At 45.7% G+C, this 23721-nt stretch overlaps 1 protein-coding gene across 5 annotated transcripts in view; it reads left to right on the top strand.

The window, feature by feature from the left end:
* The window catches only part of PAG1 (phosphoprotein membrane anchor with glycosphingolipid microdomains 1), a 161556-nt gene that overhangs the window by 125618 nt on the left and 12217 nt on the right, over nucleotides 1-23721 (top strand). For 4 of the 5 annotated variants that reach the window (XM_043879128.1, XM_043879129.1, XM_043879130.1 and 1 more), the window contains 5 exons: nucleotides 7424-7631; nucleotides 9241-9292; nucleotides 12434-12530; nucleotides 14628-15229; nucleotides 20013-20072. In XM_043879128.1, coding sequence (XP_043735063.1) covers nucleotides 7507-7631; nucleotides 9241-9292; nucleotides 12434-12530; nucleotides 14628-15229; nucleotides 20013-20072 — 936 coding nt within the window. In that variant the 5' untranslated portion in view covers nucleotides 7424-7506. The other variant, XM_043879132.1, reaches the window with a different exon arrangement.

The following is a 23721-nucleotide window of genomic DNA, read 5'->3' as shown; positions in this document are numbered from 1 at the left end:
CATACCAACAGCAGGGCCCCTTTAGTTTGAAGAGAAAGTGACCTGAATTCAGATACTTTAGCTTAAGAGTCAGGAAACAGGAGAATTCCGTGGAGGGGTTCTTGCCACTGTAGCCTGCGCACCTCTACCTGCTTCATGGGACAGAAACCCAGCAGAGAATTTCGGTCCTCAGCCCTTGTTAAATGTGTCTGGTTAATCTGTTGCTTGTAAAGTGTCATTTTACTGCGTGGTTCCCACACCTGGTGACAACCAGGAAGGAGGCGTATCCACGGGGATGGGTCCTCGCCCTCCTTATTTCAGCATCAGTGAGGGGTCATGCGTGGAGGTGGCTTCCATCATGTGTAATTATGAGTCAACTAGGACAGCTGTAAAATGATAATGACCATCATTACAGACCTCAACCGGCTTCAAAGGAGCCATAGCTAATCTCACAGGCCATCCCCAAATTGACACAGTTATTAGTTACAGGATTTGCAGGTATCAGAATCTACCTGTTAAATGTGTTTGGCTAAAGAAATAAATAGCTGATATTTGGGCTCCTCAGGTGGCACAGTGGTAAAGAATCCACCTGCATTGCAAGAGATGCAAGAGATGTGGGTTTGATCCCTGGATCGGGAAGATCCCCTGGAGTAGGAAATGGCAGCCCACTCCAGTATTCTTGCCTGGAGAATCCACTGGTCACAGAGTCGGACATGGCTGAGCATGCACTTGTTATTATTTGGGCTGCAACTTTCATTCATTTTACCCAGTTTTTGTTTTTCTTTCTTGTTGGACTTGATTGGGGTGGCTGATGATCTAGGCTGATGAAGACAATTAAAGTGCTCAGCAGAAGCACTAACAGCAAGAATAGCAGGTCTCTCCTCGAGAAGCCTGCTGATTAGGGCTGAGGATAGAGTTACACTGCCCCCTTGTGGTTGAAAGTGGCATGTGCTTTTAAAGTAAAAGGCTTTGGGTTTTTCTCAAGATCGAATCGCTTGTTGATTAAACCATGAAATGAATGGATATAAAAGTATGAGAAATTTTGGAGTTTTCAGTCCAAAAGAGTTATCCAGCACAACTTCTAAAAAAATCCCCAACAGAAGTCCTGTAAACTCAAGTACCCACCTTTCTTAAGGCCAAGTGACAAGTTCTCATAATAGTCTGAAATTGAGGGGTAGGAAGATACCAGTACCTCTTATAGAGCAGCGTGTGGGTGGTTGGGTGGGTGGGTATGTGCGTACGCACGTGTGTGCTGTGTCCCTAAGTCGTGTTCAATTCTTTCTGACCCTGTGGACCGTAGACCTCCAGGCCCCTCTGTCCATGGGATTCTCCAGGCAAGAATACTGGAGTGGGTTGCCATTTCTTTCTGCAGGGGGATCTTCCCAATCCAGAGATCAAAACCTGCATCTCCTGCATTGGCATCTCCCACTAAGCCACCTGGGAAGCTCATAAAGAGCAATACTATAATTATTGCTCGTCATGAATGGTGTATCAATGCAGCAAACAGTAAAGCCTATTCTAAAAAAGAAAGAGTTGATGTACAACTATTAGGCTAAACCTGCTATTTCACTAATATGATCTTTTGTAGCACATCTTAGTGACACATTCAGGTGTCTTAATAAATGTTCACTGAGGTCAGTGAATGGTCCTGCTTTGCCCTATGTTGAAAAGCTCATAAAATATGTACACATGAGATCTGACAATGGGATGCTGTTTGAAGAAACAGCATTCTATAATTGAATGTAATTTTATTGTGATAGGTAGGAAGAGAATTGGAGAAATAGGCTTAAGTATCTCCTTGAAAAAATCATGAGAGAGCGCCCCAAACTGTTCATGTATTTGTGCTGATATGGCTTGATTCAGGATGCTTAGAAGACATCTTACTTGATGAAGGAATTAGGAGAGAGTAAACTGATCCCATTTGAATGCAGAGTCCCAAAGAATAGCTAGGAGAGATAAGAAAGCATTCCTCAGCGATCAATGCAAAGAAATAGAGGAAAACAACAGAATAGGAAAGACTAGAGATCTCTTCAAGAAAATTAGAGATATCAAGGGAACATTTCAGGCAAAGATGGGTTTGATAAAGGACAGAAATGGTATGGACCTAACAGAAGCAGAAGAAATTAAGAAGAGGTGGCAAGGATACACAGAAGAACTGTACAAAAAAGATCTTCACGACCCAGATAATCACAATGGTATGATCACTCACCTAGAGCCAGACATCCTGGAATGTGAAGTCAAGTGGGCCTTAGAAAGCATCACTACGAACAAAGCTAGTGGATGTGATGGAATTCCAGTTGAGCTATTTCAAATCCTGAAAGATGATGCTGTGAAAGGGCTGCACTCAATATGCCAGCAAATTTGGAAAACTCAGCAGTGGCCACAGGACTGGAAAAGGTCAGTTTTCATTCCAATCCCTAAGAAAGGCAATCCCAAAGAATGCTCAAACTACCGCACAATTGCACTCATCTCACACGCTAGTAAAGTAATGCTCAAAATTCTCCAAGCCAGGCTTCAGCAATACGTGAACCGAGAACTTCGAGATGTTCAAGCTGGATTTAGAAAAGGCAGAGGAACCAGAGATCAAATTGCCAATATCTGCTGGATCATTGAAAAAGCAAGAGAGTTCCAGAAAAACATCTATTTCTGCTTTACTGACTACACCAAAGCCTTCGACTGTGTGGATCACAATAAACTGTGGAAAATTGTGAAAGAGATGGGAATACCAGACCATCTGTCCTGCCTCTTGAGAAACCTGTATGCAGGTCAGGAAGCAACAGTTAGAACTGGACATGGAACAACAGACTGGTTCCAAATAGGAAAAGGAGTACGTCAAGGCTATATATTGTTACCCTGCTTATTTAACTTATGTGCAGAGTACATCATGAGAAACGCTGGGCTGGAAGAAACACAAGCTGGAACCAAGATTGCCAGGAGAAATATCAATAACCTCAGATATGCAGATGACACCACCCTTATGGCAGAGAGTGAAGAGGAACTAAAAAGCCTCTTAATGAAAGTGAAAGAGGAGAGTGAAAAAGTTGGCTTAAAGCTTAACATTCAGAAAACTAAGATCATGGCATCTGGTCCCTTCACCTCATGGGAAATAGATAGGGAGACAGTGGAAACAGTGTCAGAGTTTATTTTGGGGGGCTCCAAAATCACTGCAGAGAGTGACTGCAGCCATGAAATTAAAAGATGTTTAACTCCTTGAAAGGAAAGTTATGACCAACCTAGACAGCATATTAAAAAGCAGAGACATTACTTTGCCAACAAAGGTCCATCTGGTCAAGGCTATTTTTTTTCCAGTGGTCATGTATGGATGTGAGAGTTGGACTGTGAAGAAAGCTGAGCACCGAAAAATTGATGCTTTTGAACTGTGGTGTTGGAGAAGACACTTGAGAGTCCCTTGGACTGCAAGGAGATCCAACCAGTCCGTCCTAAAGGAGATCAGTCCTGGGTGTTCATTGGAAGGACTAATGCTGAAGCTGAAACTCCAGTACTTTGGCCACCTCATGTGAAGAGTTGCCTCATTGGAAAAGACCCTGATGCTGGGAGGGATTGGGGGCAGGAGGAGAAGGGGATGACAGAGGATGAGATGGCTGGATGGCATCACCGACTTGATGGGCACGAGTTTGAGTAAACTCCTGGAGTTTGTGATGGACATGGAGGCCTGGCGTGAGGCGATTCATGGGGTCGCAAAGAGTCGGACATGACTGAGCGACTGAACTGAACTGAAACTGATCCCCATGGACTTCCCTGGTGGATCAAATGGTAAAGAATCCACCTTCAGTGCAGGACACTTGGGTCCAACCCCTGGGTCAGGAAGGTCCCTGGATGAAGGGAATGGCAACCCACTCCAGTATTCTTGCCTTGAGAATTCCATGGACAGAGGAGCCTGGCAGGCTACAGCCTATGAGAATGCAAAGAGTCAGGCACAACTGAGCGACTAAACACACACGCACAAAAGCTGGTCCCCAAGACCAGTGACAACATCAACCTTGGACTATCTTTTCCACGTGGACCCTGGCGAAGAGTGTAAGGTATAGGAAACCCTCACTCCTTGGGGGGCCCTTCCTTTTCAGGGTGACTCCTTACTTCCCGGACACTGTGCCTTGTTTTCTTTCCCCCTGTTGCTACTCTTGAGAGAAATCTTCAACCTTTGGTAAGGATGTGGATGGCTCCACTGCTCAAGATGAACTATATGAAGGACCCCTGCGCACTGCATTTAAGCTCGGTGAAACCAGTGTGTGAGGGCCCAGCCTTGGGCAGGAAAGTCCATTCCGCTTCTTGGAAAGCCCCGGACCATTAGCACAGGGCTTCCCCTCTCGTCCCCACTGGGAAAGAGGAACATGGAAGCCAAACATGTGCATCTACACATACGGGGAATGAATGGGCCATCTACACACACTGGGAGGGGTAGAGGTAGTCTGTCTACACACCGGGGAGCGTGCAGTCCATGAACACCCATGGGGGGAAGGCAATCATGTCTGAATAGTAGATAGGCCACCAGACTTTAAGGAGATGGCCAGAGAAGAAATGGGCAGAATTATGGAAACAAAAAACCAGAAAGAGACTAGGAGACAAGAGTTAACAGTGGTAAAAAAATAAAAAAATTAAAAAAAAAAAAAAAAGAGTTAACAGTGGTGTGGATTTTTTCTAAAACAAGAATAATCCCACCTGGAAGTCTATGTGTGTAGACACCTCCCACACACACTGCTGGCCCCTGCAAGGGTAGGAACTCCCGCCACACTCCCAACCAGGGCTGTGACCTGTGTAGCTCCTTCAGTTGCTCGCAGAAGTTTCCGAGAGGTGAAAGCTGCCCACACAATCGGAGCCCTTGCCCTGGGGGATTACAGTGTATTATAATATCTGACTCAGAAACACACCAGATCATTCTTTTCACTGTGCCTTTTTGTGTGTGTGTACCAGAACTTTTGGAAAAAGTGTTACTTTCAGTAGCTTTCCTGCAGATTCTAGTGGAAGAGGAGTGAGCCAGGAGTTTTGACACATTTTCTGTGAGTTACATCCTTTATTCAGTCGCTGGTAATAATCTGCTTTCATCCTTCTCCTCCCCACACTGCTCTGCGAGGTGGAGCACCATGTTATGTTCTATTGCCTCCCCCTGTTGAGAGAAGGAGAAACAGAGATGAGAGAGGGGCTTGCTGGATAGATGGGCTTTTGAATAATTCACTAAGGAAACTATTTTCTAAGGACCTAGCTCTTTATAAATAGACACTGATTAATCATTGTACGAATGAGTGAGCAAATGAAAGAAGGAACACACAAATGCCCGCACAACAGATCTCCTTTGTTTGTGCCTGTTAAAATGTGCTGCACATGGACCTGGATATAAACATTTATTGATTTATATGCTTGCTTGAATGTATTTTAATAACTTACTCTGGTGCCAATTTGTAGCCTAAGTTTAAAGTGAATTATTCATTGTTGCCACGAATCATAAGAGAAGCGCTCTTCAGTTATAGCTGTCCAGGGGCAAACAGGCAAAGGCAACGTGACCGTCCATGACAGTATGCATGCAGTGTTCACAGGTATAATGTATAACCAACACAGGAAGAATGCAGTTCTTTATTGCCCAGGAAGTTGTATGTTTATGTATTTATGGAGCTTTAGGACGTGTTCGTGTTGGTTTAAGGCCATATAGAAAGCAGTCAGCTTCATCTCCTAGAATTCTCTCTGCATACTTAACAGATACAATTTCTTTTTCTCCAGCTTTTTAAAAAATTATTATTTTTCACCTTTGACTATTTAAATAAATGCAAAATGTTTCACCTGGAGAAAATTTTCTCCCATTGAACCACAGTGCACTCCCTAAGCTGCCCAGGTGCAGGCTTGATGTAGGTGCTCAGTGGTTGGCTACATAGGCCCAGCTCTGTCAAGGAGCAAATGGAAATGCAAATATCAACCAGCCTTTTTATTAAAAAGTGTTTTGAGTTCTGATGTATTGTCATGACACAAATATTTATTAGCTGACTTTATTCACGTAACTTGAGAATGAAGCTAAGGCTGTGTAAGTGAGAAATGTTCTAGAATTGAACAAAGCAAAATGTTCGTTAAACAAGGCATCTCTGATGAGAAAGCAAATCATTCATTTGAAATAGTGCTCTGTTTTTCAAAATCTAAATCTTAAAATATTTCACAAAGCTCATTGGCTGTTTTCATTTAGAAGCCTTGTAACTCTCTGGACCTGGGAGCAATAGCCCCCAGTGAGAAGGAGCGCCCTCTAGGGGCAGAGGCCACAAGTGCCGGAGTCAGAGCTGGCGGACTCCGCTCCTCCGCTGCCGCTGGGCCTGACGACACGGCGGGGGAACTTAGTGCCTGACCTTCAGCTTCCTTGTCTGAAAAATGGGAGTTGGGCATGCTTTCCTCATAGGCTAGTGTCAGCGATTGAATGAGGAAAGCACTTGACTGCGTGTGTGCTAAGTCACTTCGGTTGTGTCCGACTCTTTGCGACCCTATGGACTGTAGCCCACCAGGCTTCTCTGTACATGGGATTCTCCGGGCAAGAATACTGGACTGGGTTGCCATGCCCGCCTCCAGGGGATCTTCCTGACCCTGGGATCGAACCTGAGTTTCCTACATCTCCTGCCTTGGCAGATGGGCTCTTTACCACTAGCGCCACCTAGGGATCCCCCATGTGCTCGGTACTACGATGTCCTGGCAACAGCTCTTAGGTTCAGTTTGTAGTTGTTTATCACTACGCTTCTTTGCTGCTGGTGATGTGTTCTCAGCACAGACTTTCCTCCAGTGTCTTGAAAGTAGACTTACTGAATGCTTACAAACTTTCATGAAAGCCAGCCCTGAAAATAAAGTCATAGGCTCAGAACAGATAACTGTTTCTCATGGTGAATATAAAGACTATCTATGTCATTAATTGTATTGACCTTAAACCTTCTCGGAGAGAAGCAGGCTTGGGGAGTTGAGGATTCAAGTGGGGAAGTTGCAAACTACGTTTTTGTGAAAGCGGTAATAAATGGTTTACAGTGTTCTGTGGAAAAAAAGGAATCCAAATAAACGTGTATTTATTTTTTGTTTATTTTTAAGCAGATTTTCTCCAGGTGAAACATTTTGCATTTATTTAAATATTTAAAGGTGAAAAATAATAATTAGAAAGACTTGGAGTCTTACTTGAAAAGATTAAGAATCTATCCCCCAAACACACAAAAATAACATCTGTGGCCTCAAACACAGAGCTAGGCACTGCACACTCCTGCTTTGCATTTTGGGTGAGAAAACAAAAGCCTGGACCACAGAGCGGTACTTGTTCCAGGCCGAGTCCAGTGCATTCTGTACACACCTCCCTGCTCTGCTCAGACTCGCCCCCACCCCCACTCCCATCTAGCCCCTCCCCCACAGGAACTTGCTACCAGATTCTAGCACCTCTCCTGAGAAGTTGTCAAAACACTCCCTGTTCTCTCTGCAGGAGGACGCCACCCTCTGCCCCCATGTCGCCACCTTGGAAGGACTGACTGACCCCAGCAGCCCGTGCCACTCCCCGCGCCCACCATGGGATCCGAGGGAAGCTTGCTGATCGAGGGACAAACACAGATCATCCTCTTGGGGAGCCTGGCATCTGTGGCCACCTTCTTCCTCATCACCTTCCTCATCTTTCTGTGTTCCAGTTGCGACAGGTGAGAGTGACGTGTGTCTACTGGAGCCTTAAAATAACACGTTCCTGGGACCCAGGAGACTTTCTGTATTAAAAAGCCTGTGATGGATGGCATCCCACTGCATAGACGTTCACAGACACTCCTGTGATTAACTGCCTTCTCTCCTGCAAAGGGGCCGGCCCGGGACACTTTTTATTAGCTCAATGAAGCCATATTTGGTTTTCCTGGGGAGCAACTGGAAGAGACCTTATATATGAAAGACCTTATATATGAAACTTCCCAGAAGGAACTTTTTGCTGTTCTCATGAGCACACCCATGTCTAAATTTATATTGTCTTTTTCCATCTGTGGACATTTGGAAATCTAAGTATGATGTATATTAAACACACTCTTTTTTGCTACCATTTGAGAGTTACTGAGAATTTTTGCTGCTCTGTAGCTGTGGAGGGGTCATTTTATTAAAGATTTGTAATCTAGAACTGCAGTTTCTTAAGAAACAGATTTTTCTAAAAGGGAAATATTCTGTGTATGAAATAACCATCTTGTCGTATTTTAGAATTGTACTTCTCTCTCTCTCAACTCCTTCATATAAAATGTGTAACCCTCCCACCAAAAAAAAGAAAAAAAAGGAGATCTTAGGTTGGAGAGAAGCAGAGTCCTTCCGAAGCCAGAGTGATTTTCCAGGTGTTCAGCATTATTATGACATATGCCGCTCTCTGGCGAGTTGGCTGCTCCTGGAGCAGCCAGGGAAGACCAGCTGGCAGCCAACCCTCTCCTCAATAACCTTGGAAGAGAGTCGCCAAGTGTCATTTAAAAGTCCGTATATGGCTTCCTGCGCTGAATGTCGAAAAGAGAAAATCTGGAGTCCCTGAACTCAAGTAGTGCCAGTTCGGACCCAGGTCTCCTGAGCTGGGAGAGAGACCAGCTGGCCAGGAAGATGAAGAAATAAGACCCAAGAGGAGAGGAGTGTCTCCTGGGCCTGGGAGGGCCTACCTCTGTAATTATTTACGCTCCCGCTAGGTGTCACTGTTGCCTTATACATCTATGGGAAAGGTAACCTCTAGTACTGATGGCTTTCTTTAGCCTGTCCTGGGTAAAAATAAATTCTATTTTTACTGGATGGACTTTTCCATAGTCTGGAAGTACGCATGACTCATCCTGAGAGCATGTACCCTTCCCAACAAGCCAAAAGTTGTATTTTCTTTATTTTCTCAATCCCCTGGCAGTGTGTGACTTTGCAAAGACTGAATTAAGAAAAATGAAGATGTGAGAATTGTCTGGACTTCCTTAAAAATTAAAAAAAAAAAAAAGAAAGAAATCATCCCAGTAATCTAGATATAAACAACTCCTACTCAGGAGACTGCCCCAGTCCTCTTGTTAACTTGTATTTTCTACTCCTGGAGGAAGTGGGGGCAAGAGAGCTGGCCAGCCCCTTGCTAGGACTTGACCCCTTCAGACCCTGCTGCCTGCAGAGGAGGGGTAAGTTGTCTGGCTTCTGGTTTCTCAGTAAAATAAACTTGGTTCTTTATCCAAAGAGAGATTTAAGTGTTGATACAGTTTGGATATTTGATCTTATTTGATTTTAGGTGGCATGTTGGATATTACAGCCATGTTTCCTTTTCTGTTTCAGAGAAAAGAAGCCAAGACCGCACAGCGGGGACCATGAGAACCTGATGAACGTGGTGAGTGTGCATGCACGTGTGTGTGTGTGCACACACATGTGCACTTTAAGGCATCAGCCACTTGTCTAAGCAGGTCCCTGCAAGCTCACAAGCTGAGGGAAGCAACTCAGCCAGAGTTAACTGGCTGCCTGGGCTGTGTCCTCATGCTGCAGATTCATTTTCCCCGTGGCTAGCGTGTGTGCGTGCTCAGTCACTTCAGTTGTGTCCGGCTCCTTGCAACCACTGCGCAAAAGATCCTCAGATAGCTCCAGCTTACCGCAGAGGTGTTTCTGTTTCGCCTCTGCCCGGCTCCAGCCGGTTTATTAGTTGGCCACAGCTGTCGTAACAAAGGACCGCAAGCTGAGTGGCTTAAATAATAAGTTTATCATCTCAGTTCTGGAGGCTAGAAATTCAAGATCACAGTAGCAGCAGGCTTTGAGGGTGAGTGTGTTCCAGGCTGCTCTCCTAGCTTCCAGTGGTGGAAGCACCTGCCTTTGGCGATGCTTGGTTTGAAGACTCTGCCCTCACTGTCTTTTCTGTCCCTGTGACTCTTCACACCATCTTCCCTCTGTGTGTGTTTGTGTCTGTCCAAGTTCCCCTTTTAGAAGTCCTGTGATGTGACCTCATCCCTCATCTTAACCTGTTTCATCCGCAGTGACCCTGAGTCCATAGGTCAGTTCTGAGGTATTGAGGGTTAGGACTTCCCTACAGGAATTTGGGGAGGATGAAAATTCAACCCATGACAGCTGATCAGTAAGCTCATAGGAGCCTGAGACCCAGCATCCTAGATGGCCTGGCCAAGTTTTCTTGCTCTGTGTCCTATAGGGCCCTGACAAGCCCTAAGGGCCTCTGGGATCCACCCAGGTGGGGAGCAGCTTGAGCGTCCTGGTCCCACCTTGTTCCCCTCAGGCCTCTGCCCTTAACTGGCCGAACAACACTAACAGCTGGGCATGGGCCACCCTCGAGTTGTCGTTGAGTCACTAAGTTGTTGTTGAGTCACTCAGTCGTGTCTGACTCTTTGCGACCCCGTGGACTGTAGCCCACCAGGCTCCTCTGTTTATAGGATTCTCCAGGCAAGGATACCGGAGTGGGTTGCCATGCCCTCCTCCAGGGGATCTTCCCAACCCAGGGACTGAACCCATATCTCCTGCTTGGCAGGTGGATTCTATTCTGCTGAGTCACCAGGGAAGCCCCTGCCTTCATATACACAGGATAAAACTGTGAAGATGCTTCCTCTCCTAGATGTAATTTCTCAAGAACAACTGTAAATCTGTCAGAGGAAGAAGGGGCAAAGAGGAAGGATGGATGAGTGAGGGATGTCACATGAGGTCTGGAATGAGAAAAGCAGCCAGCAGTCAGCTTCCGAGCCCTTCCCCCGCAGCAAGCGTCTCCAGTCCCGGGCGCCTTGCCCCGTGAATGTGGAAACTCTTCCAGCCCAGGCAACAAAGTGGTCAGATGGCCTCTCCTAGGAGCCCCTGGGGATCCTTCCTTTTGTCTCCGTGTGCAGACGGCTCACCCACCACCTCTTCCGGCTTCTCATCACCACCCCCCTCTCACCCTCACTTTGTTACCCCCACTGCAGTCTCTGGTTGTCTGTGTCCCCACTTCTCACCTGTCCCCAGCACCTCTGTTAGACTGTACCCAGAAGGTAGGTGGGGGAGAAGGTGGTGCCTCTGCTATAGCTTCACCCACACGTAGGTCCAAGGGTGACCCAGGGCAAAGCGGGTCCCCTTTCATGCGATTGAAACAGTTGACTCCCTGTAAGCTTCTGGAGCATGATGAGCGTGAGCTCCATACTCTGTTATTATTTTTGTGGTTTAGTCACCAAGTCGTGTCCAACTCTTTGCGACCCCGTGGACTATAGCCCACCAGGCTCCTCTGTCCATGGGATTTCCCAGACAAGAATACTAGAGTGGGTTGTCATTTCCTCCTCCACAGGATCTTCCCAGATTAGTGGTCAAACCCGTGTCTCCTGCTTGGCAGGTGTATTCTTTACCACTGAGCCACCTGGGAGGCCCCCTCTGTTATTTTTACTTGGTTGCCAGTCAGGAGTCAGAGAATTTGAGAAGCCAGGTAGCCAAGGTTGTGGTGCTGTTTACATCAGAACTTCCTGTGTGGACTTCTGGAGCCTGGCCAGTGTGGCCACCTGGGTCCTGCATGAACTCTATGAGCAGGATCGGGGCGCAGATCATATCAGCAGTGATTCAGCTGCTACATGAGACAGGTGGCATATTTCAAGAAATACGTGATCTAGCAACTTACTTCCAACTGTAGCTCAGCCTTATGTATTATGCCCTGTATTGTCCACTCATGCTGATAAGCCCAGTGGAAAATGATCAATGCCATTCTTCCCCCCAAGGGTCCTGAATTTGTTTGTGAGAATAATGAAGGTTTGCAGACCTAAGTTTTAGCATACAACAGTTTTTGTGAACCTTCAAGCAGAGACTTGGCTGATTATGAACATCTCAGATGTCAGTGACATTTATCTTTGATCAGATTTAAGTCTCTTCCCTTCAGATGACAAAGGTGATGTTTTCCCTTGTTTTCTTCAGCATGACACACCTTTGAAAAGGGTAACATTTCCAGCATCTCTGGGAGAAAGATGAGGCTGTCTGCTGGAGCTGATTCTGATCAGCCCTGGGGCTTCCCTGTCCTGCCTTGCCTTGAGCTAGGAGACTGACTCTCCACGACCTACTATACCCCATTTGTGATCTGGGAAGGGAAGCTCTGTGGGTGGCAACCTCGGAAGATTCTCAGGACAGCTCTGTCCAATAGAACCTTCCACCAAGATGGCTCAGCTGCACTGACAGAATGGCCGCTACCCACGTGTGGCTGTTGAGCCCTTGACATGCAGCTGGTCCAACTGAGGAACTCCATTTCATTTCATTTCACTTAATTTGCATCTAAGTAGCAGATTTGAGTTTTGTTGCTGCTGTTTTAATTTTTAGAAAAAGCCATGGAGGGAATGCCCTGGTGGTCCAGCGGTTAGGACTCCACGCTCTCACTGCCAAGGGCTGGGATTCAATCCCTGTTGGGGAACTAGGATCCCACAGGCTGTGCAGTTTGACCAAACGAATAAATATAAATAAAACAACAACAAAAAGGCGGGGCTATTCCCCTCTGCCCCGCAGTCTGACTCGCTTGGCGCCTTTGTTCTTGTAGCCTTCTGACAAGGAGATGTTCAGCCGCTCTGTCACCAGCCTGGCCACAGACGCGCCCCCCAGCAGCGAGCAGAACGGAGCTCTCACCAACGGAGACAGTAAGTGCTGCCACAGCTCCAGCTGTGGGCAGGCCTCATTACCTGCGAAAGGACTAGAAATGTAGCTCAGAGAGGTCAGAAAATGTCGCTCGGAACACCACCGCAGTTACCATCATCATTTCTTTATAACACCAGCTCCTGCTCCTGCCGGCAAAACTGCTAAAACCCCACTTGCCTGCATGACCTGGACGGAAGTACCTGGGAATTAATATCTTCCCCAAGGCAGTCCTTCACCGATGAGTGGTACAAGGAGGGGTCCCTTGTCCCTTGGCTGAGATAACTCGTAGGCCTGTTTATTGCTCTGTTTTTCCAGACTTTTCCTGCAGGATTTGGCTCCAGTCACGTATTTGAAGCTGGTTTATCAATGCAGGCTTTATTGGCTACCTTATCCACTGTATTTCTTATACTTTTCAATAAGCCGTTCACACCTGAAGAAAGAAAATGTAGCTTGAAAAAACTAGGAAATGTGTTCTTGCTCTCCTTTTGTATTGCTGCCAGTTTTAGCAAAAATAATCTCATTGGGATGAAAAGTTAGCATCTATGAGTTGGCTGCTGTGTGCCATCACTCTAAGATCTGTATGTTTATGAACTCATGTATGCTAACAACTCTAAGATTACTGTTACCCATAAGATTACTATTACTAGTATTGGTCCTGCCCTGTAAGATGGGAATTATTACTGTCCTCAGTTTACAGATGAGGACGTTAATTGCTGCTGCAGCAAATTACCACACAGTTAGTGTCTGAGAACAGCACAGATTAATTTACAGTCTGGGTATCAGAGTCTGAACCCAGTCTCCCTGGGCTAACATCTGTAAGTATTGTCCAGCCCAGTAGCAGCAGGGCAGCATTTCTTCCCCAGGCTCTAGGGCCGAATCTGGTTCCTCGCCTGCTTCAGCTTCTAGAAGTCGCCCACATTCGTTGGTCCAGGCCTTTCTCTCCATCGTCAAAGCCCCTCTCAGGCTCTCCTGCCCCTTTCACTCACAGGTGTTAGCCGCTCAGTCCTGTCTGACTCTTTGCAACCCCATGGACTGTAGCCCACCAGGCTCCTCTGTCCATGGAATTTTCCAGGCAAAAATACTACACTGGGTTACCATTTCCTTCTCCAGGGGATCTTCCCCACCCATGGATCAAACCCATGTCTTCCATATTGCAGGCGGATTCTTGACTGTGTAAGCCACCAGGGAAGCCCCTTTCACTTATAAGGACCCTCCTAGTTACACTGGGCCCACCTGGATGCCCAGGTTCCTCCCCATCTCAAGGTCAACAGGTAGTTAGTTTATCCTTGTCCTTAATTCCTCCCTTGCCACGTAACGAGACACATTCACGGAATCTAGGGATTAGGATGCAGACACCTAGGGGTGCATTATTCCGCCTGGCACAGAGAAGTTGTTAATTTGCCTAAGATCTTATGATCTATGCACTAAGGATCTGTAATGTGAACCTTTGATCTGAGTCCTAGGCACCCCGTCTACACACTCACTGCCTGATGTGAATGCTGACAGAAGTCACAACTACATTTGCATGATGCAGTTTATAGAATGCTTTCACCTGAAATAGCAAATCCTCTTCTTACTTCGATTTATAGACCAGGAAACTGTGGGGCAATCAGGATTGACACCATGTCTTCAGACGCCAGTGCTGGTTCTCTGTCTACCAGGACGCAGATGTCTAAATCCAGAGGGCAAAACACAGTGGGTGGTGGTGATAACTTCACAGATCAAGAGATCCATTATCAGTTTCCCCAGATGTTGTGTCCAGTTCTTTCCAACCCCATGGACTGTAGCCCGCCAGGCTCCTCTGTCCATGGAATTCTCCAGGCAAGAATACTGTTGTGGGTGGCCATTCCCTTCTCCAGGGGATCTTCCCAACCCAGGGATTGAACCCACATCTCCTGCATTGGCAGGCGGATTCTATACCGTCTGAGCCACCAGGGAAGCCCAGATTTCCACTAACAGTTACATCATGTACAATTTGCAACCTCAAGTCAAATAAAAAGTCAGTAGCTTAATTTCACCTCACTTGACATTATCCGAGTCACTGTAATGATTCTATAAGGAAGCATCTTTCTCCATTTTTAATACTCCTGCTGCTTTAGTTCTTTCAGAAGACAGCACAGGGACCTGCATGCAACATTATGAGGAAGTCCAGACCTCAGCTTCGGATCTGCTGGACTCCCAGGACAGCACAGGGAAACCAAAATGTCATCAAAGCCGAGAGTTGCCCAGAATTCCCCCTGAGAGCTCGGTGGACACGATGCACAATGGCAGAAGTGCGGATGGGGACCAGGGTCTGGGGATGGAAGGACCCTATGAAGTGCTCAAGGATAGTTCCTCGCAAGAAAACATGGTGGAAGACTGCTTGTATGAAACCGTGAATGAAATTAAGGAGGTGACGGCAGCTGCCCAGCCGAGTCGAGGCCACAGTGGCAGGTCGAAATTGACTTCTGGTGTGAAAGAGCTTCCAGGGCCGCAGGCCAACAGCAGAACAGACTTTGCTGAGTATGCCTCCGTGGACAGAAACAAAAAGTGTCGACAAAGTGTCAACGCGGAGATTCTTCTTGGAAATTCGTGTGATCCAGAAGAGGAGGCCCCGCCTCCTGTGCCTGTGAAACTCCTAGACGAAAATGAAAACCTTCAGAAGGAAGAGAGTCAAGCAGGAGAAGAGGGAGCCGCGGAGGGGACCAGTGAAACCAACAAGGTGGGCTCCTGCACTTTCGTTTCAGAGTTTTTGTCCCAGTTGGGAATCTAGCTAAACCTGGGGCATTTGTTTGCACGGTATTTTAAGAAATACACACTGACACCTTCACGTGCATTAAATGATAAAGGCTGTTTGCATGTAAGCTGTGTTTGAATTTTTTTACCCCTCCAAGTAATAAAATACTGAAAACTCATGTTTACAAACTATTTCTTTCCTGGCACCTTGAATATTTTCCAGTTTTTGCATCATGTCTAATTGGGGCCAAGTATTATTTTCTTCATTTTGAAGACCAAGAACTAGAAAGAGGAGACTTAGCTGCCCATTTAGCCTCTTCTGCTTGTCGCCATCCCAAGCAGTAGGGTGATCCCCGCCCCTCCGCCTGGGGTCCCAGAAATCAGAGCCCAGGAACAAGCCCGCAGGTGCTGCCGGGCATATCTGGTAATGGATATAGACTTTTATAGGAGTCAAGTAAGAGATTTTATTTTATGACAATTTCTAAACAATAACATGTGTGACTCTTTAAGTTTAGATGTTCAATCGAGCTCTAAAATGCAGTAAGAATCCCTGAGCCTTCTCTGTGTGTGTCCCATGAGCTGACATCTGAGCCACAGTAGCTTGGAATTCTCATCTCCAGCTGTCAGCATTACCTTGGGATTTTCCATTCTCTGCAGAGACAACAGTAGGTTTCTCTTCTCAGGTTTTGGTGAAGTGAAGTGAAGTCGCTCAGTCATGTCCGACTCTTTGTGACCCCGTGGACTGTAGCCTACCAGGCTCCTCCGTCCATGGGATTCTCCAGGCAAGAGTACTGGAGTGGGTTGCCATTTTCTTCTCCAGGGGATCTTCCCAACCCAGGGATTAGACCCGGGTCCCCCACATTGTAGGCAGACGCTTTACCATCTGAGCCACCAGGAAAGTCCAGCTTTCGGTAGGAAGGCCAAGTAGGGGCTAGTCAGTCAATAGCAGCCTTACAAAGCCTGTGGAGTTCCTGATCAAAACAGGAACCCTGGCTAGGGTTATATGTGCGTGCTAAGTCGCTTCAGTCATGTCTGACTCTGCGACCCCATAGACTGTAGCCCGCTAGGCTCTCCTGTCTGTGGGATTCTCCAGGCAAAGATACTGGAGTGGGTTGCCATGCCCTCCTCTAGGGGATCTTCCCGACCCAGGGATGGAATCTGCGTCTCTTCTGTCTCCTCCATTGGCAGGTGGGTTCTTTGCCACTAGCGTCACTTGGGAAGCCCTTATTCCAAGGGGTCATTCTGAATAGTGTCTCTGAATGTATTTCAGTTTTTCATGTTACCCATGAAGTAAGCTGTTGATAGCACCAGTGAAGTGTTTATGAGCATGTTCGTTAAAGGCAAAAATGCAGCTCAATTTTTTGACCTTTGTATAACCAAAGATAATAAAACTAATGTGAAATTTATGCTGCTTAAAACAGTTAAACCTTTTTTAACTTACAAGCAGTTGATAGATAAGTGAGTTGATTGTCTAACCACTGCCAAGTAAGCAATTCTCCAGATGTCACATTAGAAACTGGAAATATCCATCTGGGAAACCAGATTACCTTTCTGTAGGAATATAAGGATGAATGATCCATCGTTTCCATATAAACCATTCTCATTTTAGTGATTGGGAGAACTTGAAATGCTTAATATTCATGCATTCATTTGCAAAAAGATTTTAATGGGCTTTTCCACCGTAAGCTGCAAGATCTAGGTGCTGGGAATGCACTAGTGAACAAACATATAAATGAACAAAAATCTCTGCCCCTGTGGAGCTTACATTTTAGTTAGGAGATAAAGACATAAATAGGTATGTAAGTAAGGTATATTTTTTATATATATACCTATATATAAAGTGAAGTCGCTCAGTCGTGTCCGACTCTTTGCGACCCCATGGATTGTAGGCCACCAGGCTTCTCTGTCCATGGAATTCTCCAGGCAAGAATGCTGGAGTGGGTTGCCATTTCCTTCTCCAGGGGCTCTTCCCAACCCAAACATCAAAACCGGGTCTCCAGCATTGTAGGCAGACTCTACCGTCCGAGCAGCCAGGAAAGCCCCATATATACATATGTATTATATAGATAACGTCGCTGACTCAATGGACATGAGTTTGAGCAAACTCCAGGAGATAATGAAGGACAGGGAACCCTAGCATGCTGCAGTCCATGGGTTCAAAAAGAGTCAGACACGACTTAGTGACTAAACATAAAAGTATATCTTAGAAGGCTTTAAAATATAAAGGAAAAAAATCAGAACAGAATCTGGGGGACTGAGAAAGTTGGGTAGGAGCACAGTTGTGAGGAGAGTGATCAGGGCATGCTGCCTTTGTTCAAAGGGGCATTTGAACAAAAAATTAAAAGGAGTTGAGAGAGTGAGTTGGCTCCTGTTTTGGGGGAAGAGCAAATGAAGTAGAGGGAACGGCCAGTATGAAGGCCCAGCCTCTCCAGGGACGAGGAGGGTATAGGTGTGGCTGGAGAGGAGAGAGCAAGGCTAAGAGCAGTTGGAAGAGAAATAACTGGGGGCCCAACCCTGCATGGCCTTGGCTTATAATCTGAATAAAATGGGTTGCTTGAAAGCCTCAAGCAGAAGGATGACTTCTTCTGGCTTTGAGAAGGATCCCTCTGATGGAGCTGACGTTCACCTGTGAAGAATGGAAGCAAGGAGACCAGTTGGGTAGCCATTCTAATAAGCAAGACAAAAAACTCTTATTGGATCAGGGTAGGGGCAGCAGAAGTAATGGGAGACACTAAACTAGAACCAGGAGATTTGTCAATGGGCCAGATGTGGATGAAAGGATGAGGAAACAGTGATGAATCCAGGGTGTGGCCTGAGTCCCTGAAAGTGTGGGACTGCCATGAACTGAAGTAGAAGGACCATGGGCCAAGCAAATTTGGGAGTTCGGGGCTGGACATATCGGTTTGAGATAGGTATTGGTCATCCAAGTAGCAACATCAGAGAACAGCTGGATGGAGGAGCAGACTTTTGAGGATAGGCCCAGGCTGGGCTTGTACATTTGGAAGTCAGCAGCAGAAATTAGTTTTTTCAAGCTGACATTGGGTGAGATCACTGCATGAGTGTGTGTGAATGGGGACTTTAAGAGTTCCAAGGACACAGGTCCAGGAAAGAAAGGAGCCAGCAGGAGAGAGGAAAATAGGAGAGAAAAACAGGAAAATTCAGTGTCCTGGAAGCCAAGGAGTGAATGTTGAGGGAAGAAGGGGTGACCCTGCAGCACACACGGCAGGTGGGTCAGGAGAGATCAGGGACACGGTGGGCATCAGTGTCCTTGGCGAGAGCAGTTTCTTTGGAGTCTAGGAGGCAGAAACTGGACTGAAATGGGTTTAGAGAGAGAATAGCAAGAGAAAAATTGAATGTTTTTTTTTTTTTAGACAACTCTTTTAAGAGGTTTTGCTGTAATGGAATTAGTAATAGAGCTAGAAGGGTAGGTTGGTTTGGTTTGGGTTTTAGAATAGATAAATTATAGCCTGTTTTTATGTGGATGAGGATGACTCCATAGAGGTGAAAGTTGATGTAGACAGAATGGAGCATTGCTGGCGCTTATATCCATGAGTAGGTGTAAGGCGTCAGGGTCTCCCACACAGGAGGAAGGGATCGCCTTAAGGTGGAGCCTGGAAAGTTCACCTGTGGCAACGGGCAGGAAGGAAGACGCGTGAATGCAGAGACTGGGAGTGTAATGGGGAGGCAGAAGTTTATAGAAATTTCGTTTGATTCCTTCAGTTTTCTCAAGGTCCTTAGCTAGGGATGAGGTGTTGGGGGTTCGGGGAAAGAGGAGAAGACGTGAAGAAGGCAGCTAGGAGAGCAGGGTCTGGGGTTACTAGCAGGTGTAGGAAGATTGAGAGCAGCATTAAGGACTCACTTGAGGGGTGAGTTCTCCCGTGACCAGGACGGGAGTGGAGTACTTAAAGGATGACAATGATGGCTGGCCATGGCGCTGGAGTTTGACAGGGTAGGAAGGAAGGACCCTGAGGAGAAGTGAGACATGGGAAAAAATGGTTGGGGGCCCCACAGTTTTGCAGGCTTGTTGGAACTGGGTTATGGGAGGAGTAGGCGTGAACAGTGAGTGCTGGTCTGAAGGGGCCTGCAGGGAGATGGGATGGTGGGGCTGCTGTGGTTTAGGGTAAGAGGGGTGTGAGGTGCAGACGGAGCAGGGAGGTGGGGCAAGGACACAGGGTCAGTGCAGGGAGGTCAAGGAGTGGGGGCAGGTTTGGAAGGATACAGGTTGGTTGAAATCAGCAAGAATTCAGGCAGGAGAGGTGCTAAAGATTCAATGAACCCGGAGCCAAAATCATCAAGAAATGAGGCCAGAAAATGTGAGTTGATTTCTCCACTAGTTGTTTAAAGTTTCCAGATGACTTAAGAATCTTCCTGATGACTCATGCAAACTGTAGAAATAAAAAATTCAGGGATTTGACAAACACTGTGGTATTTTTTCAGTCAGTTTTTCAATCTTTCATTGATGATCAGTCCTTCAGTGATAATTAGGAATTGAAACAGTAATCTTCATAATCATTTGGTTTTTCTGTACCTACAGATTCAAATTAAAAAATTAGAAGAAATTTATCTAATGTAATACTGGTGGGTATATGAAATCATACTTATGTGTTTATTCCTGAGGTCCTTTATATAATTTCTTTGTAGAAAATAGTTTCTTCTCTAAAAATCATTTAAAAACATTTTTGTAGATAGATGCCTCAAAGCATATGCCCCAAAAAAGGTTAAATTATTGACTTTAAACTCCCTTCTCTTGATTTATTTTGTTCTAACAGAGACTTAGTTCATTGTCATACAAGTCCCGGGAAGAAGACCCAAATCTTACAGAAGAAGAGGTGAGTTTTGTTACTTTTAAATAATCAAAAATCTCTTTTAATAGAGAATAGCACTTCCTTCCTTAAGTAAATGCAGTGTCATGTTACCCTTCATCTGAGAAAGCTGAAGTAGACTCTTAGGCCTATGGTTGGAGATCAGAGTTGGCGATATTGGCATTATCGTGGTTCAGAGAGAGTAACTGGGGGATGGGAAGACAAGAAAGAGGACAAGATGAGCAAGGAAACTCAATAGGGAAGAAGGAGAAGACAAAAATAGAAAGGGGAGAGGAGGAAAAAGGAATGAGAAGAGAGAAATGTAAGTGTGTGAGCTTTAATCAGGGAGGAAGTTCCCATTAGAAGGAAGTTAATAGTGGTTTGGAATATGCAGAGAATTGGAACAGGTGGGTGTAGAGAATTTGCTCCAGGCTAGGAGACAGGGGAAGAAGGGCTTAGGCTTCTGGGAGACAGAGAGCAGGGAACTTCAAAAACATTTCCAGACTTTAAGTAGGGTTAGACATGGCCACCAACAAGAAAGGGTGATGTATTCTCCCAAGGACCGGGGCTAAAGAGTCATGGTTAAACTTTCAATGAAGCATTAAAATTGTAAAAGCCAGTATTTATGGGATTTAGCAAGCTAGATGACGAACACCTTAATTTACCTAGCTATATAAAGACTCTTTCTGGCATGCCTGCTGCTGCTAAGTCACTTCAGTCGTGTCCGACTCTGTGCGATCCCATAGACGGCAGCCCACTAGGCTCCCCCGTCCCTGGGATTCTCTAGGCAAGAACACTGGAGTGGGTTGCCATTTCCTTCTCCAATGCAGGAAAGTGAAAAGTGAGAGTGAAGTCGCTCAGTCGTGTCCGACCCTTCGCGACCCCATGGACGGCAGCCTACCAGGCTCCTCCGTCCATGGGATTTTCCAGGCAAGAGTAAATGGAGTGGGGTGCCATTGCCTTCTCCATTCTGGCATGCCTAGCTTAGTAAATTGTGTACGTGTACAAAAGCAATGTGGGCTTTCCAGGTGGCGCTAGTAGTAAAGAACTCACATGCCAATGCAGGAGACAGAAGAGACACAAGTTCAATCCCTGGGTCATGAAGATCCCCTGGAGGAGGGCACGACAACCCACTCCAATATTCTTGCCTGGAGAATCCCATGGACAGAGGAGCCTGGCGGGCTACAGTCCATAGGGTCACACAGAGTCAGACACAACTAAAGTGACTTGGCACACACATACACGCAAAAGCAACATGCATATGTGATGTTGCCCAGCCCCCACCGTGTTTCCTGCTCCAGGGAATGGAACTGCCATCTATCCACCTGGTTGCAGAAGCCAAAACCCTGGGGCCCTCCTGAACACCCTGTTTTCCTCACTGTCTTCAGATGCAGCCAGTAATCAGGCCCTTCAGTTCCACCTCAGAAGTTAACTTTCATGTTCCCCCACTCATGTCCATCTCCACTGGGCCCACCCCTCACCAGGCTAATGCAGGGCCCTCCTACCAGGGCCCGAAGTGGCTCCTGTGCCTCCTCCAGCATTTTTCACTGTCCTGGAGCCATCCCATTGGGGTAAGAAAATATTTTAATTCCCTGGCAGTCCAGTTTTTAGGACTTGGTGCTTTCACTGCTGAGGCCTGAGTGCAGTCCCCGGTTAAGGAATTAAGATTCTACAAGCCAGGCTGAAAAAAAAAAAAATATATATATATATATACACATATATACATATATATGTGTGTATATATATATATATAAGAGATCTGGAAACTAATTCTTTAAAATAAATTGAGACTATGTGAAATTTTTAATTACTTTTCCTCTTATCTTACATTTGTTTGTGGCTTTTGAAAATAGGACCCTGTTAATACTGTTGAATGTTTAACATAGAATAAAGAACTGTGACTCCCATGTATTCATTCTAGGAAGAAGATTTAGGAAAAGTAAATATGGAGATCATTTATTTTTATATTCATGTGATATAATGTTAGTCCAGACTGAAACTGAGACCTGAATTTTAAGTACTATTATCCTAATTTAACAGAATGATGGGGGAAGGGTTGAGTATAAAAAGAAGAGAAATGAGGAAAAGAGGGTAATTTATGAGAACATAATAACAATTTACAGACTGAATAATAATGATGAAAGATGTTAAAGAGAAAAATTGCAAAGCTAAATAGTAAGAGGGCTTGAAGAGAAACCTTTTATTTATACAAAATAAAAATAATAGTCATAGGAGACATATATTCAAAAAGAATATTAGAAGGCTTGAGAAACGTTAATAAGATTTCAAATTTACAATGACACCCTCCCGCACATTTGGTTCATGCCCAGGGATAATATTAAGTTGCAAGTTAATGGAAGAGCCTGCAATTTAAAAAAGAAAAGACTGTAAAAGCCAAGAAGGCCCAAGTACTTACAAGGAGTGGAGGCCATCATGACAGAACCACGGGGAGGAGAGGAGGAAGAGAAACAGAAATGGTGGGGGGCCCGGCTCTCACTGTTACTCTCACAGATAAAGTTGTGTTTGTCTTCCTGATGTTACCGCTGAAGGTGAGGAATAAATATCCAGGACACCAGCTCCCTTCATTACTATCCATGCATGCATGCTTAGTGGCTCAGTCCTGTCCAACTCTTTGTGACCCATGGACCGTAGCCTGCCAGCCTCCTCTGTCGATGGGATTCTCCAGGCAGGAATAATGGAGTGGGTTGCCATTTCCTCCTCCTCCAGGGGATCTTCCCAACCCAGGGATCGAACCCTGGTCTCCTGCATTGCAGGCAGATTCTTTATCCTCTGAGCCACCAGGGAAGCCCTATCATGCATGACTCACCCCTTTATAATCTGTCCATATTTTTGGCTTGGCCCACCTTTTAAACAGTGTCAGACTTTATTTTGGGGGGGCTCCAAAATCACTGCAGATGGTGATTGCAGCCATGAAATTAAAAGATGCTTACTCCTTGGAAGGAAAGTTATGACCAACCCAGATAGCATATTAAAAAGCAGAGACATTACTTTGCCAACAAAGGTCTGTCTAGTCAAGGCTATGGTTTTTCCAGTGGTCATGTATGGATGTGAGAGTTGGACTGTGAAGAAAGCTGAGGGTCGAAAAATTGATGCTTTTGAACTATGGTGTTGGAGAAGACTCTTGAGAGTCCCTTGGACTGCAAGGAGATCCAGCTAGTCCATCCTAAAGGAGATCAGTCCTGGGTGTTCATTGGAAGGACTGATGCTGAAGCTGCAACTCCAATACTTTGGCTACCTCATGCAAAGAGTTGACTCATTGGAAAAGACCCTGATGCTGGGAGGGATTGGGGGCAGGAGGAGAAGGGGACGACAGGGGATGAGATGGCTGGATGGCGTCACCAACTCGATGGACATGAGTTTGAGTAAACTCCGGGAGTTTGTGATGGACAGGGAGGCCTGGCATGCTGCGATTCATGGGGTCGCGAAGAGTCGGACATGACTGAGCAACTGAACTGAACTGAACCCTTTAAATAAAGAGTTTCATATGTTGGCAACTTGCTACAAAAAGCAGATGCCTTGTTTTTTATTCTTCTGAAATGGAAAGATACTCTTAATTCCTCATTTTGAAAGGAATTTTTTAGTTAAAACCCCTCAGGTGAGAATGTTAATTTAATATGCATGAAAATGGTTAAATCAACAGGGCAGGAGTTTCACA

This window comes from Cervus elaphus, chromosome 21 (assembly GCF_910594005.1).
Source record: "Cervus elaphus chromosome 21, mCerEla1.1, whole genome shotgun sequence".
NCBI classification, from domain to species: Eukaryota; Metazoa; Chordata; class Mammalia; order Artiodactyla; family Cervidae; genus Cervus; species Cervus elaphus.
This window is presented reverse-complemented; position numbering and strand designations above follow the sequence as displayed.